Source organism: Battus philenor, unplaced genomic scaffold, assembly GCF_028537555.1.
Source record: "Battus philenor isolate CCGP_79_NKW_IND1 unplaced genomic scaffold, ilBatPhil1.0.hap1 SCAF_12, whole genome shotgun sequence".
NCBI lineage: Eukaryota > Metazoa > Arthropoda > Insecta > Lepidoptera > Papilionidae > Battus > Battus philenor.
Window position 1 is genome coordinate 6,655,988 of NW_027181674.1, and position 17,807 is coordinate 6,673,794.

At 33.0% G+C, this 17,807-nt stretch overlaps 1 protein-coding gene across 1 annotated transcript in view; it reads left to right on the forward strand.

Moving 5' to 3' along the window:
- LOC137932938 (limbic system-associated membrane protein-like) overlaps positions 1–2,495 on the forward strand; it is a 49,509-nt gene extending 47,014 nt beyond the window's left edge. Inside the window, exons 10-11 of the mRNA XM_068776628.1 lie at positions 515–607; positions 684–2,495. Of these exons, the coding sequence (XP_068632729.1) occupies positions 515–607; positions 684–877 (287 nt within the window). The 3' untranslated portion in view covers positions 878–2,495. The remainder of the gene's footprint in view (positions 1–514; positions 608–683) is intronic.
- The last annotated feature ends 15,312 nt before the right edge of the window (positions 2,496–17,807 follow it).

Here is a 17,807-nt window from a genome sequence, read left to right on the forward strand (position 1 = left end):
AGGCCGGTCATGGTGACGATCTTCGGAAGAGACCAATGCCTTGCAGTGAGCGTCCATCGGCTGCAGTAACGAACGATGTACAAGAAAGAATCAGTAGTTTAAACAAATAAGGACGTAAAATTTTTTGAAACAAGATACTAAAGCAGTTTCAACTTTTTAAACATAAATAAGCTTCTATGTAAATCGTACAAAAGAAAAGTGATGTAAATAGTGTATTTATAATGGGATAGTTATTTTTAACTTACGAAAAAACACAATCCTTTGTTATTTATTGTAAGCTTAATACCAGGAATACTGTTTATAAATTGTGATATATTTTCTCATGCGGTATTTATAATATATAAACTAGCAGGCCTCAATATTATTTAAGATATAAGAAAAACTTATTTAACGAAGTTTGAACTAGCTTTTGCAAGTGTATTTTCATATCAATAGTTTCATTTCTTATAAGTTGTATGAGTCAGATTCTTACGTTGGTACTATGTATTGTTTACATCCTTTGTTTTTATTTTAGGTTACGCGTTTGAGCTGGTGCCAGTTCGCGCTGGTTATCCACCGGAATGGGACAATGTATTAAAGTTTGAAATTGACATTGAAGCTGCCAACGGTAAAAAAAAAAGCTTAAAGAAAACAAAGATTTTTTTTTAAATTCTTATGCTCACTTTATTTTTTTTTATACACAGATACGTTGTTCACGGTTGGCCAACTGCCAAACAGCACGACCTTCCACGCTCGAGTACGTACACGCAATGCAGCTGGGTACTCGGAATGGGTGGACATCATCTCTTCTGATATTAGCACCACAGATACCGCTATGAGATTACTCGCATCGTTCACACTGCTAATTGCAACCCTCATAGTCATTGCATATTATTAAAAACTTGCAAATCATCGATTAAAACTGTTATTTTAAATTATCTTGTTTATTATCGGAGAGGTTTATATGAAATTCAAATTTATGGTTTAAACGGTTGAGTAAAATAGTAAATGTTGCCAATCATATGCTTCTAAAGTGTTAGAATGTGTAGAATTTTAAATAAATAAAAAGAAACAAGAAATAAAGGATTTCTCATCTAGTCTTTGTATTATTAACAGAGTTATATATATTTGCTTCATCCAGTCTATATCGGTTTAAAAAGGATTGAAGTATAAGCATTATTAAAGTGTTTAAAAAACATTCTACGCTGCGTGTAAATATGATATATGTTAGAAATTATAATTGTCTGTTATTGGAATTGCATAAATGTACGTGTTCAAGCTATATGAATGGCCTAAATATAACTTATGCGATGAATGTGAACATTATTATTTCGTGTAAAAAAGGCAATACTTTTCTTTATTAGATATTACATTTTGCAAGTATATTCATTAAATTAACCTTTTGAAGAATTTCTAATACCCCTTTGCGTCCATTCTCTATTTTGGAAAAATTATCGACGGCGTATTAACGGCCAAACAAATCGATTGGTGTAAACAAAATTCAATTCAATAAGAAATTAAGTCAATTTTTCATAAAGTTTGTGATTTTATTAATGTCTATGAACGTAACTTATTGATTTTTGTAACATTTTCATATATACATAATTTTAATTTATACATGATGTTCTTTCTTATTATATATAAGGTTATATTCAACATTATTAGGTTATTTGTAAATCTTACTTTAAGACTCAATGTTTATTTTTGTGGGCGACATTAATAAAAATAAGTTGTACTATTTAACAATAATTTTACTTTTAATGTCATACATAAATATTATGGATAAAGTGAGTTATTATATAAAACTTTGACAATATTAGTACGTTCAGAAACAAGTACCAAAGCGAAACATTTTTAAGAAAATAGTTTATATATAAGCATAAACTTAATAATGGAAATGTATTTAATTGAAAAGCTATTATTAATTTGCTGTACGTCAACGATGAATTTTATTAATATTTTAAATTAGATGTTTAAAACACAATGATGACCGATCCCTTATCAGTTCACCATATGACCTGCAAATTAGTGTTAAAGTTTAATGTCTACTTAAATGAACTGACGCTTTCAGAAACTGTCTTAAGATGTTACAACTAAAGGTTTTGATGGACGGTCAACGGTAGATACTGTTGTAATATCTTTGTGTAGTTTTCTTAAACGTAGGTATCAGATGTATACAGGAAGACTGAATATGCTGTAGATATTATTTCAACTTAATTTCTGTATAGTTTGAAACGTGTGTTATTTCTTAAAACCTCTATTACACTGACATTAACGACAGTGTGCTTTTAAAGCAACCTTTTGAAAGGACTGAAAACATTCCAATATTTATTAAAAGAAATTCTATTTAATGCAGTTTTCAAAGCATTATGATTTTTTAAACTAATTGTGCCTAAATCTTATTGCACTATAAAGTTAAATTTGATTACATTGTTTAATGGAAAAATTTATTCACGTTATCGGAAGTCAGTTGTATTAATTTTGTATATATACGCTACAACTCACCTTCAGGTATACACGGATTGTTAAGTGTTATATTAAACATATTCTGCCTTCAATTAAATGGTTTACAAATAAAAATTGTTTTATTTATACATAACTATAAATTTGTTTTCACGACATTTAAGATCATCAACTGTAGTAATAAATTTAGTATGCGAAATTATACGGGAACATTTCTCGCGAAGAGTTATTCAATGTACGATCAACACGCATACAGTTAACACGTGGTTAAACCGTGGCACGGGCTACCGGTCGAAACAACGGCCGAATGTCGCTTATTTAGGGTTTTGCAACACTTAGCTATAGGCATGTACACAATTAATTCTCATAAGAGTGCATATAAAGTATAAAGGAAAATCAAAAGAAGAGGAAAAAGACGCGGCTCGTAGAGAGGAAGGCAGGGCGTGTTCAACATAAAAAATCACTGCCGTTTATATGAACAAACTTCCATAGTGACCCATACAACTCAGACAACTGTGCTTGCATACTTTTAAGTTATCAGAGTTGCCTTAGGCGACGATTTTCTCAAACGTGTGTGTACAACAAGTTTTACTAACGCCTCGGTTGACCGATGCCTCCAGTCCAAACAGCCTACGCTCAGCGCTTCAGCTGCTAATTTAAAATTATTCATTAAATTTATATTTATATCTAGGCTAATCGTAAAACTAAACAAACATACAATTACAAACAAAACGTAACATCGATATTACTTACACACCGAAAATACAGAGCTAAACATATTTAATTAAATATACTGTTTTTTTTTACTCTTTTCGCTATTGTCTCCATATTTATATATGTATGTGTGGTTTATATTATGTTTTAGTTAGGCATATTTATTATTATGGTAAGGTTTGGTTGAAGATGTAAACATATTGTAAAAGAGTCGAAGGTCGGTATAACGTGTGTCTGTGTCTAAAGTTGATAATGTGATAAATATTTAAATGAAATTTGCTTCGAATTTTGTTTACAAATCACATCCCACATATACATATACCCGTATTTACTTATGTATTATATAAATTCGGTAGGAATATTGCCTATAGAGAAAAATAGAGAAAATCGCAAGCAGGTTACGAGGCGTTCGTTAAGTTTGCGAAGAGGGTGGGAAACAGCTATTTATTATATATTACAGGACGTGATCTGCTATGTTGGTTTATTGAGTTCTATTTTTGAACAGTCTATTTTCACGATAGCTTCTGGTGCCAAATAGGGACCAATAAACTTGATGATTTTCCGTTTTGAGCAGTGAGTAAGTGTAAGAGTAAGTAATCATCGGAGTAAGGCTTAATTTTATTATGTTTTACAATCCCGTGCATATTTTATTACTACATCGTAACATTTAACAGTTGCTAGCCGCATTGCTCGTCTCTGTTATTTTATAAAAAGAACGTATGTTCTAAAAATTGAAACGTATACCAAAGCAATTTCAGTTCCGAAGTACGAAACGAAACGTGTCCATTACGTATTCAGAACGTCACCCGTCAAAGCGCTTTGTACGGAGGCTTCAATACGAAATGCAACAACAGGCCGCACTCGTTAAAATATGCTGGATATTCTTTCTACTTGATTGTGCCTGGATGTAATTTTTTCTTGTAGCCGTGTAACTATAGTTTTCCTCGATAAATAACTTTACATGACTTATTCAAACTTAAGTCTTATGAAAGTTATTAACTATATTTAACATTTAAAATAAGTTATGATTCAAAATTGTAATATTGTAGAATATGAAGAGTAAATGGAAAGAATGGAATGAATGAAAATTATATGAAAGGTGGCTAAGCTGTTTCTGTAGCTAGCCTGTACAACCATGCTCTTCACATACCTAGATGATTTTTTTAAATATCTGTGGCCACTTCATTTTTAATTAAGTATTGTATTTAATATTAAATACTATAGTAAAAAACTACTAGCAATATCATAAATTATATAAGTCTTTTGTGGGCAATTATGTACGGTATACTCCTATGTAATGACTCGTGTTATAAATCTAAGAAGTTCGATGTATAAAAACTTGAACAAATATCCTTTTACTATGTCAAATATTTTTACATTATAATAGAGCTTAATAAATGAATTATTTATAGATATTATGAAGGTGACTACGATAAAACTCTCGTCTGTGAAAGGTGCCGATACAGGGGATACTCAATCTCTTACTATCTTCTGTCAAATTGACTTACACATGTGGTCTTTGTATATTATATTATATAGTTAATAATATTGAAAAAACAGTTTTGGAAATAACGTTATCTACGATTTTATTTTATAAATTTATTTGTACCACTAAACTATTGCCGGTGGGACAAGTATTAATAATCACGTAAATTAATAACTTATTCCTACATATTAACATAATTACAATTAAAATATTTAACTGCAGTTATTTTTAATACCTTCATATAATATCTTTAAATATCTTTCTCGTGTAGAGTTATCACTTGTATACGATAAAAGAAAAATGCCCGAATAGCTTAATTTGATAGAACTATCATCAAATTATGCCATCGTATTCCAAATGGGTTCTCATCAGCAGAGTCAACAAGCTTTGTTCAGTTATTTTTTACTATTATTATTATATTTATCCTTAGTAAAGTTCTTAAAGGAGAAAGCTTAGGATGAGGAAATTCATTCCCGAGCTAATTATCTCTTAATTAATTTATCTCTTAAAAATCTTACACTGTAATACACAGATTTGTTTCTCTAATTTTGTTTGTCTGATTTATAATTAAGATTCATATAACAGGAATTTAAAAAGGAAATACTTTAAAGATAACATGATAAATTTGCAACGTTATTTCTACTATTTAAACTATTACTATAAATGGAAAATCATGTTACGTACGTATGTAACGTATTATTTATTCTACTCGCATTAAACGGTGGATGATCATAAATCTATTTTAACATGCGTGATATGTTAACATAACATATAAAAGTCACAAAATAAATAGACAGAACCTTAACAAAAAGACAAAGTGCGTGACGTACTTATAACCTAGATGGACACGCGACGACGGGAATATTTCGTGACCAGCATTTAGGGCCTTAATTTTGCATGATACGAATTAAAATGTGTTGGAATGTTCTAGTTTTTATATTTACAAATTTGCGCACTAATTAGTCCGCTACCCAGACAGTCACTAATACCTATGTTCTTCAGGATTTTTAGCTATACAATCTTCGGCTATTTTCCGTGATGATTTATTTTGTATATTTTTTTTTCAAAACTTATTTTTAAAGCTTAACTTATTATATTCCTGATATATCATCTTTATTTCAGTTGCTTGTCACCTACTGCTGGATAAAATTATTTATGGGGTTTTGTTCCAAGTCCAGTAGTTTTCCAGTTAGAGCTGTTTGTCAGCTTACCCCAGGAACATTTACAAGCCAACGACTAACAGGTAATGCTTTTACAGGTGTAAAATTATAATTATATGCTCTCATATGCGGTAATAGCATTCGAATCTAAAAGAGATGGATTCCTCTTGGACATTTTAGAGTGAAATGCTTAACGCGTTAAAGAAGAGAAACTCAAAATCTCACAAAACAAATTAGACTATATTACCAATGTAGCCCATGGAATTACAAGTAACAAGGAAAAAATATTCAAACCACAAATAATAAGTTATAGAAGCAAGAAAAAAATAAACATAGCTAATGTACTAAGTTGTAAAATATTTCCTCATAACATATTGTAGAAGTTTTTTGTATAACAATAGAATACTTGATAAAATAACAAAAAGTTTAAGTTGTAACTTGGAAGTTAGTCTTAAGTTTGCAAACTTTCAATTATTCAATGCAAAATAAATAAAACGATACATCAAGGGCCCTTCTGCAAAATGGAATAGGATTTTCGGCGTGACTAATAAAAAAAAGTGATTGCACTTGTGTCTGACGCCGGAAATTAAAAATGGTGTCCCCGAGCCAAAGAATCCTGTTACTAGGAACTTTTTTTCATATTTTTATTCGTTCAAAATAAACGATTAGGAAAGTTATATAGGTTGTGTCTAAAGGTAAGTAACGATCAATACCAAATAAATAAAAGTAAGAAAAGGACCAATATTTAGCCACTTCCGCACATGCAGTCGTAGTCATGCAACAAAGTGCATGCAGAGTCTCTGCGTTTGGCACTAATCGGTGTAACATTACTCCTGAAGATGCCCCGTGGAGGGGTGAAACACGTGTAGAGTGATTTAGCGGTGGTAGTTGTGTAATTCGCATTGTTTGCCACATGCGTATTTATCAGCGGGCTGGCAGGCGGTGCACTTTGTTGCACGACTACGACTGTATGTGCGGAAGTGGCTAATTATTGGTCCTTTTCTTACTTAGGGTGGACTTCCGCAAAATAACGGCTGATTCCATTAAAAATAATTATATAGCTTAATATAGTTAAAGGAAACATACCGTCGTCACAGTTATGATCGAGAAAAGCACAATACCTGCCATTGTGGCAATTTTTGAAGGAGGACTATGCTTTGCAATAGCGTCGGCTGCTAAAATGAAGATGATAATAAACAGGTATAAGTTTCTTAGATGGTACCATTTCGAATAAATATCAAAAAAATAATTCACACGATTCTATGAAAATAAAACACTTTTTATAATTAAACGTATTTATTTTCACGTTTTACTAAGGAAAATAAATGAACTCGAAATGGTTTTATCAATGCCTAATGCTTTATTTACGTTGCCGAAATGTTTAGATATCACGGTTATGAGATGAGTTAAACAGCAATTAATTACGCAGCAAAATGTGATGTTTAGGTACGTTTGTAAATTTCTAAATTGCAAGCGAAATAATCGCGCAGCTGTTACTCTAGTTGGCGCTGTTGTGATAAATACATATTTAGATAACTGTGACTATACTATACTACAAAATTTTGCAATGGGAACATGTATTAGATATTCGAGTGCGAAATATAAAGCGAAGGTAAGTCCCATAAGGCCAACAGTAAATACGTTCTTCCAACATTCCCCCGCGCCCTTGTATCGGAATCCTGAATATGTCTCAAGTGAAGTGCCGAGGCCTAGGTCCCTACTAGAGTATCTTTAGGCTTAGTGACTCCATGAAGCATCCAAATGAACGTGCTATTTTTCCAATCCGGAGAAACATCATTACGGCCTACCCTGAGACTTGAGAGAGAATCCTTGAAACTTAATTTTTATGAATTTGAAGTTTTTGGTTTAATTCTATTGTGATGAATTTTACCACAAAATAAAAAAGAGTGATATCGAATATGAAATAATAATCACTTCATAAGCAATACATGGATAAGCTATATATTATTAGAAATATATTGAACGAAAACTGTTAATAAAGTCGAATGAATAAAAGCCCCACTCAAAAGCAATGCTAAAATATGAAAAAAATTCAATACGGGGTAATATATTAAATTTAATATAATTTTAGCACGCTTATGTACGGACACGATTCTAATACGACGCCGTCAAATATTGTTAAGATGGAAAGTGGGATATATTGATGTGAGCAAAAAAACGTATCAACTTCGTAAAAAAAAGTTACAATACAATGTTCTTTTTGCAAAGCCTGCTGATATTTGGATTTTTTGAACACCAATAAATATATATGGATTTTATATATTTATTTAAGGATGTTTTATTTTTAACAATTGTTTTATGACGTGTCGTTATAATTTAATTTATACGTTTTGAATTAAGATTTAGATTAATATAAATGTACATAGCGAAGTTTAGCTTCGACTGAATCCAGTGCCGCTCTCTTTGTAATAAAGATATATCGGTAAAGATAGTTTAACAGTATCATATTTTCAAGTATAACAAAGCTTTAAAAATAGATTGTATTGCGAGTTCGTAGTACCGAGCGCATTCGTTCGCCAACGGCAAATAAATTAGAGCTGTAAAAGTTTTGAAATAAACGAAGACGATATTGTTATATAAAGCTTCAAAAATTTTTTCACAGAGTGAGAATTTTCCATTCATCATTTCATTTCATTTCCACAATAGGACGTCTACAGTTAGATATAGGCCTTTCCCATAGATCTTTGTCCAAACAGAGTTTTTCGAAAACCTTAACAAAGTCGCCTATCCATCTTGTGAGGGCAGACGTCGGATGCTGCGCTTGCCTCTTCGCCAGAATCTTTAGGCCCAAGCGGTCGCCAGTTCTGCGCGCTTTATGGCACGCTTACTGCTACTTCTATTCATGTAGTTGTAATTTGAGATTGCGTCTACTTGCATAGCTCTTCGAGTAAATATTTTTGCAAAGGGACGTTACGTGTTCAGACTTCGTATGATCCATATATGGCCATTAATCTAAGAAATGCTAGCATCTTTTAAGAAAGCGCACAGATATGATATACTTTTATCGCTATAATATAACCATTTCAAGAGAGAAAGCAATGGCTAATTTAAAAAAGATTATTATTAGACTTGAACAAACGAACCATACATTAATAATTTATTTTTAGAAACAAAATTAAATTCTCCTGGAAACTATTTAAATAAGAATAAATCGAGGTCCAAAGTAACTCGCTAAAGGTAGATATAAAAAGACGTAATCCTCTAACCCCTCGAATCTAAAGGGCGTAGTACATATGTCTAAAGCCTAGTAGGTATTAGCACATATATCTAGGATTAGGCATCTTCTTCGTCATGCCTTTGTGACGCAGCAGGGGTATTGAGAGAAGTTTTGCCGCCCCCGTATATACCTTCGCACAGTTCAGAAAAGCATCGCCGCGAACCGTAGGAGATCCTTAAGTTACTGAGAACGAGGGAAGATCTTATGTACAGAATTTTTACCTCAGAAACCGAAAAAAGGTATAAATGGCACATTGAACAAAATTTTCTTCTTTTGAAAATAGCTTAGTAGCTGGACAGCTGAATGTCAAGCGGAGTTATTTCATGAATAGATCTGGTACATCAAAGAAAATGCAACTTTACATACCGACATGGATCTAGAAAAACTTGGATTAGAACGCAACAAAGCAGCTGTCTTTTTATAATAACCGATTGTAAAACCATTGTTTGCGTGTAGTCCAACTAGAAATCAATCAGTACACAAGCAGAAGGAAACTAACTATAGACACATCTATTTATAATTGCCCTTTGACCAAATTAACCTGATCTCATTATGAAAATGAATTCGCTCGAAAAAACCTGAAATATGTCAAGAAAGGGTACATACACAAATAGTTATGTACATATACATAGCAGCTACATTGCACCGCAATGTAGCATGCTAAAAGATGGTTACCAATTGGCTGAAGTGACGGAATTACCAAAGAGTACTTTTATTTTACAGAGCCGCTCACGGTGGTATTTCACCATAGGCTGTAATTTTTCGGAAACGAAACTTACCAAAACAGAAAAACGTGAAAAAAATGATTGCGGATATTGACATGATTGGCCACGGCTTTCAGTCACGATGAAACACTTTAGCAGCCACATTTATTAAAGTTGTCAAGCTACGTAATATTATAATATACCATAGGGTAATAAATAATACTGTTATAACAGAGTAATAAATGTTTATTAGCTAAGACGTACTACCAAAACACACGTACGTAAGTGATTTTGTTTGGTGAATACTAATAAAGCACATTCCCAATTCTCTCCAAGGGTTACATTGAATCAAAGAAGAAATTTGTGCCAAAGTTTACTGACCCCCTTTTAACATAAAAGAGTTAGGTTTATATAAAAAACTGGCGAAGCGCTAGTTCGATTTAAAACAGCTCTTTTTTATTATTTTTTCTTACGAAAAGCTTTTAATTGGATTCCAATTGAGTCAAGCAGTTCTTTTTGTGGCCCATACAAAGATATGCAAATGTTCACTTCGTAATCGATAATAATTTAATAATCGCCAAAAAGTATACCATATATATGTATATATATACATAAATATGTACGTAAATATATACCTATCTACTGACTCATTACGATATTTCTGAAATCATGAGGCAAACAGACTTGAAATTTAGAAGAACGGATTCCACGAAATTTATTTTCGACGAAACTCTACCCACACTTCCACGAAATTCTATCATCCCCAGAGAGGGTTTGAATAGCGTTCTGTAAATATACTGCTTATTTTTTCACTTTAACAAGAATAGGTTAAAGGGCTCATTAAAAATATTAAACATTTGTTTCACACCACAATGATACATACAAAACAATTACTAGAAATAAAACTGAAGGATATGTATTAAAACAGAATGTATCAAAATAAACACTTCTAATAAATAAAAATATTTGAGCAGATATTAATGAAGCGTACACTACTGCGAAGTAAAATGATACGGCACACATACACAATGCTCTTTCAACTTTTCAGAATATAATAATAATAACTTGACCAGAATATTTTTAGAATGTTAGAAATTTCCAAGAATCGGTTTTATAAAATTACACCTACAGAAGGCAGAACGAGTTACGCGAAGCAGGTATGGTATAGCTAGTATTAATATAACCATGACTAAATCATCGTTTTAAATATTTTTACACTTTTTAAACTGTAGTTTCGATGAAAAGATTATTATGCTGTTGAGATGGTCGATATATTTTCACCCGAGAATGTACATTGCCTTTGCCGTATATTCCAATCTCAGCTGTCATGTTCAGAACTTTTAAATTTTTGGGTAAAGTTAAAAATTTAAATGTTAATCGAACACGATAGGGTTATGAGCAATGATATTTAAATAATATGTATATTTTTTAAACAGTCTATTTTTATTTTTATTTAACGTAGTCTTAAGTTGAGTCATGGTATATTTAAGATGTGACAGTGTAGTGTGTGAACAGATACCTACCAAACTACTCTTGTAACTATTCTTATCATCGCATAAAATATCAGCAAATACATCGGGCTTCATTGGCAAGCTCACAGTCGCTCAGCGGGCCATGGAAAGTTTCTCTATGAAGATTAAAAAATATCTTAAACAAACAGAAATAACCGATGTAGCCCAATGGATTAACAAGTTGAATTATCAGCGGGCAAGCCTCAAACCGCGACCAGATTAAATAACCAACGTCCATTCACAAGGCAGCTAACCTTGTGAAGGTCGTCAGAAAATGCTAGGCGCAACCTTGTATTAAGAAATCTACAGGGGAGGTCCATGTCCAGCCAATGATTTTGTACGTCAAATAAAGGTTTTCTATATTTATTATGTACTAGCCTACAAGTAATAACGCTGAACGATAATAATAGCGCCACGATACCGTCAGTTAATATAACAGCGCAATACTGGAGTAACTAATAACGCACGATCACTGACACGAACTATACAGATGTCGCATGAATGTATAAACCTATATTAATACGTATCCTCTATTGTTATGTAACGTAATAGCAATTAATCTACCAACAAATATGTCAAAAGCATTATTATTTCAAAAGTATTATATTTTAAACTAATGTAACGTAATGTGTTCCAAATTTAATGAAGAATAAAAAATAACTCGAAAGCTGTCGTTGTTGCAAACTTCGAGGAAGTTGTAAGGCTCTGCAATACATAGGCCTTCCTAGAAGGTATCTATATTTATAGAGGAATATACTATATTCGCCTAGCTTGGCCGGCGGATTGATGATCGCAGTATAGTAGTACATTACGGAGTGGACGCTGCTGCCCATTCTCTGAAAACTTGTTTATGAGTAGTGACAATTAATTAATAAGAAATTAGTGTTGATATAGTTCTTTGAAGTATAAATAATTTACCGATTTTAAGAGTTTAAATAATTATTTATCCTACTTTATCTAAATCTATGTCATTTTCTCGTTTTAATCCTCAGTTGACATCACTTTACTTAAGCATTTACTTTAAGAAAGCTTCTAAAACGTTGTTACTTGATATTAAAAATAAAAAATGACGCTTTTATCCCAGTTTTAAAGTATAAAATTATTTTATTTATTTAAGTAAAAGCTAAGAAATAAAAATATGAAAATAAAGCAAGGTGTGACAATATACTTTACAAAATTCGTTATTCAGTTTTACAATAAATAAAAATAATCTGTTAAAAGGCCAGCATACTACGAATAACTCGCTTAAATTCTAAACTATTCCGAAACGTGGAATGTTTCGGTCGCCACATTTCTGATCATTATAATTTCTAGTCGATCGTGGACGGACGTCTCACGACTGAGTCGTCGTCATAGTTAACACGTTTTCAAACTAATTTGCAACCGTGTTAGTCCATTTTAAATTTAGACATTATATTAGACACATATACAATACATTTACTTATTCTATACAATACTCACAACAGAAACAAAATTAGGTAAAAAATATATAAATTTCGTTTATTTTTTCCGCTCACTTACTACTATTTACAAGTTATACCTTTTAATAATTTTATAATAAATTTAACAACTTTCCTAAATAAAAACTTAAAAAAAATATTGCAGATTAAAGCTTTATTTAGTTATAATATAGCTTTTAGAATGATTTTCTCTACTACCTTATAGAGGAGATTAAAAGTGAACAAATAAATATTCAAATTAAAGGACGTTTGGAACCCACGCAGTTTGAAGATGAAGAAAGACATTACAGGAATAGTTCATTCTGACTCTAGTTTTTATCAAATTGTGCTCTCCTGGCAATCTTCACAATACGTCCACAAGTGATTACTGTAAAAGATTATGAGTTGGTATAAAGAATTTATTGTCATAAAAGTTATACAAAAGGGGATCATACCCCAGTTACGACGAAGACGTTCACACGTGGAGAACTATACCCGTGTAGGTGTATAGTGTAGTAAGTGGAGTGTAGTGTATGTAGCAAGAAGCGAGGACTACTCGGCGGTCGGGAGAAACACGGGCCTCTCCGCGAGGAGAACGCGGAACGCGGGGAGCGAGCAGATTTTGGGGCCGACAGATTTTGACCGAACACATGGCTCGGATGCGGTTTGCTTTTTGACTTGGCACGACGAAGGAGCCATCCGGACCGACAGGAGCAGCGATGTCTACGACCATTCACAGACTGAACGTACGTTCACTGCCGGTTTCTTAGGAACGGCCTTAGACGTTCTCTAGCAGTTAGAAACAATAGTCTGCGTCAGCTACTAAGGGACGCGAGAAAGTCCGAAGACACTTCCGACACTCCAAACGCCGAACGTAGCGAATCCGCGCACTGGGGCACAGGATTTAACGGGCAGCAACAGCAGAGAGGGCGGCGGGAAAATCCGAGGACACTTCCGCACTTCCAAACGCTGTGCGTAGGAATTCCTTGCACCGGGGTGCAAGGCAGTGAACCTAATTACAAGTCAGCAACACAGGAGTCGGGAAAGTCGGGAGACACGTCCGAACCCTCTAAGCGCTGAGCTTGCAATCGTCAGCGTAGCGTGATACAGTAAGTTGCTGTAGTAGTTGGTGGGTTGGCGAGCTCGTGGCACCAAGAGCAAAGACGATTGCCACTGTCGCTTCTATCAGGAACACACAACCCTTATTAAGTAACTAAACTATACCACCGATATGTAATCATAAAAACCTAAAGGGATCAAAGTAAACTAAACTATACGATATAAAAAAAGAGTAAACAAAGTAAACATTGAATCGGTAATGTCAAAAGACAAAGGCCTTTGACCAGTACGTATCTTGCTTGTCATAACATATAGATATAAGACGTGAACTTTTATGATGGGCCTTATAAAAAGGCTCAAGGTTACCTCGATGGCAATGGAGAGGGTTTGAGAGCTTCGCTGTGCGATCGTATCAAGATTAAGTAGATCCGCAGAAGAACCATGGTCGCCGACGTAGCTCGAAGAATTCCTTATGTGAAGTGGCAATAGATGCGGTAAATAGTTTGGGCCAAAACGTTCTCAATTTGCAACCACGAGTCTGTAAACGTACCGTACGAAAGCCGCCACTAGGTGAACTTACTACGTCAAGGTTGCGAAAAGTGGCTGAATGCAGGCAGTACGAGACAAGTCATCATAGCGATATTTGGGGAAGTCTTAAGCCTTGTAGCGTGCGTGTGCAGACATAATGAGATTAGAATAGAATCTAATTCTTTTAGATTCTATTCTAATCTCATCCATACGCTCTTAATAGGTTATACTCACATATAATGTAGTAACTTAAAAAGAAAATATTGATAAATGATAGTATTAAAAAAGAACAGAATAAAGCACCATGCAAACGCTTTACAGAAAATTTCAATTTCAATGTTAATTTACACAGAAAAATTTAAGAGAAATAACTTGTCGTTCTTACTAATTATCTTAGAAATTTGTAATAAACAAAGTATAAGATTAACTTGTAAAGGAATTTCAAAAATTTTAAATATTATGAACTCATAATTATCGTTTGCTTTAAAAATATCTCAGAATAATTTATACCTGAAGCGATCGAGGAGAAGGTACTCAGAAAATATCAAAAGACTTTAGCATTGAGTTACGTAAGAGGTCTCATTTTGCATAAGTTTATCGCCATCTGCTCTCTCCGTTTTAATATTATTTCTCCCAAGAGGTTTTTATTTAGCATACAAAATAATCTACACACTTAATCTATTTTTGTTAAGATGGATATTATGTTGCATGTGATGTCGACCCAGCGATAGAGGATTAAGACTTGCGATCGAGGGTTGCGGGTTCGATCCCTAGGATACAATCCTGTATAATTCACAATTTATGCATTATTTTTATATGAAATTGATACTCACAAACAAGTTTCCATAGGATGGTCAGGAGCGTTCTCTGCGTACCATAATGCCATATTGCGATCGGCAACCGGCCTGTCAAGAGTGACGATTATGGTTTATACCCCAATATGTTTTTGGAGGAGGTCTGCGCTTTGTGGTGGGCGTCTAGTCATCTGGGCACCTATGAGTTGATAAAAAAATCACTGAAGAGAGCTAATACTACAAAATATACAGCCATTCTTATTGGTTAATAATAACAATGTAAAGATGCGTTTATACTGTAGCTAAATGTACCAATGAGGACGCGTTCTTTTGTTTACTTATTCCTTGTGCCTGCTTACCCTATGAATAATATGTATTTGGATTAATTTTTATATAACCTTCGATTTGTGTTCTGGTATTGACTCCACTATAATTTTTGACTCGACGTGTTTCTCCGATAATTAAGGCACGTACATTAGAAACTTAATAAACAAAGGCGAAGGGATGCTTTGCTATAAACAAAATGCCGTATTTAGTTTATAGCAAAGCATTACGCCTGGGTCAGGGAGGAGACCAGGATCGGCAAGCGCAGCATGGGACATCTATCTACTAGGCGGACACACGCCCTCGTTAAGGTTGATGGAAAACGCAGGATGCAAACCACCAACTGATTTTATTGGAAAACTATGGGAAAGGCATGCAGCAAAAGACGTCCTATCAGTGGAATGGTGATGATGATGATGATGATAATTAATAATATTTTTGTAGGTATCCTTAGAGTGACAACACGTCACATAAATATCGTCAATGACGAAATCAATTTAACTGTTTTAAATATTCTAATAAATTCTACTTTGCGCAAAACAACGGGATAATTTAAATTGCACGAAATGAACAATTGCATGCAACGAGAGTAACGTCATTTGCGTACTCTGCGGGGAGGCACAGATAGAAATTCATAAGGCGTATGTGCGTGAAATAGCATTGCCAGCCTATCGTACGTATATTCGAATCATGGCTGCACAAGAGTTCTAGCATAATTTCGGATACATTCGGCAGTTTCGATAAATGCTTTCAAGCGGTATTTGGATTAATTTCGGATTCCTTCGTATCAATTACAGCCCTAATGAAAGTTACCATTGATTTCGTATTGCTAATTATGTTGAACTAGATTATATTCGTGATTGTGTTTCCGAGAAATTATTATCAACTGTTTATTTCATTTATAAAAGTATTACTTATAATCAGAATTAATCATTCACGGATATTTTACAAATTATGACAAAACATCTTATACTTTATGTTATTGTTTTTTTTAAGAAAATTGTGGAACTTTTGATAATAGTGTGTTTCATGTTACATAGATACTCAAAATATTTAAATCCTGAACTAATCGAGCGGTCTGAAACCTCCTCCTTGTCGACTCTGAAAGAATATGTGATTGTAATGTAATGCTCGTTTAATTAATGTTTATCTTATCGCATTATTTATTATTTTATAATTATCGTTTAATTATGTTTGTATATTAAACAGAGCCGAGAAAATAAATAACTTTAAACTAATGATGAAAGGACTAATGGCTGCTTATCTTAATCATCATAACGATTATTTCACTCTATTAAGCGTGGGCGTAAATTTTTAATTACTCTTCGCTGATTTTTCTTTCAGATGATGTATGGTATTTCATTTACGGATATAGTTAGCGATAAATTTTTAAATAAGTCTATAAAAAAAGTCGACTTGAGATACATATAAATAAATATTTTAAAAACTTGAACGAAATATTTGCAATTACATTAGAATTATTAAAAAATTCAATACGGCGGTTAACTATGCAATAGACGTTTTTTTGAAATTGTAAGTGATTTTGATACAGGTGATCGCTTGCAGGTGTATAAGCTTTAAAAGAATGTATGTATAGCTCATTTGCTTTCAAATAATGTATGGTACACCTTTATTCGTTAGTTGACTTCAACTTAGTTTTAATAGATTTAAGTTAGTAAATAGATCAAGAGGCTTAGTAAACACTGTAACATGCAAAAACATGAGCGAAAAAGAATTCGGAAATATTAAATGTAAGTATACAAATAAATGTACCGACGCTAATGTCTGTGGAATACAGATCCTAATAATAAAAAGTCACAAGTGATCTTTTTAAATACGCGATATAGTTTTGGGTGCTATCTTCATCCCCCGAGGAAAAATCTATTGCTTTCGGACAGGATTTTTTTCCTTACTGCTTTGATCGGTTTTTTCGGCCAGATCTTTTTCAGTCACAAGCAGAGGAGATTTAATTGTATCTATTAAGCCTGGTACACTAACATTTGACTAATATCAAGCGTATGGAGAATTTTAAAAAATTTATTTGGCACCATACCATACACATACTATATTTAAAGCAATCAGAGCGATTCGATTTTTTTATCGCCCAAATCCATTTTAATATCACAAAATCCTAATTCAAAAGTAACATTTTGTTTTATTTTAATTATAATAGTATTTATGAGCAGACTAAATATATGAAAGTTTTCATAGAAAAATCAATATATTTCTTAATATCTCTGTAGGAATAAACGTAAACATGCATTTGACAGAAGTATCCACGACGTCAAAAGAATCTTGCCTTTCGTAGTCCTAGAGTTGACAAGTTTGTGAAAAGTTTCGCGACTCTATCAGTGGCTTAAACACTTTGCCTTCTACTTGCCTCGTAGTTATGATAAAGTTTTTTTTAA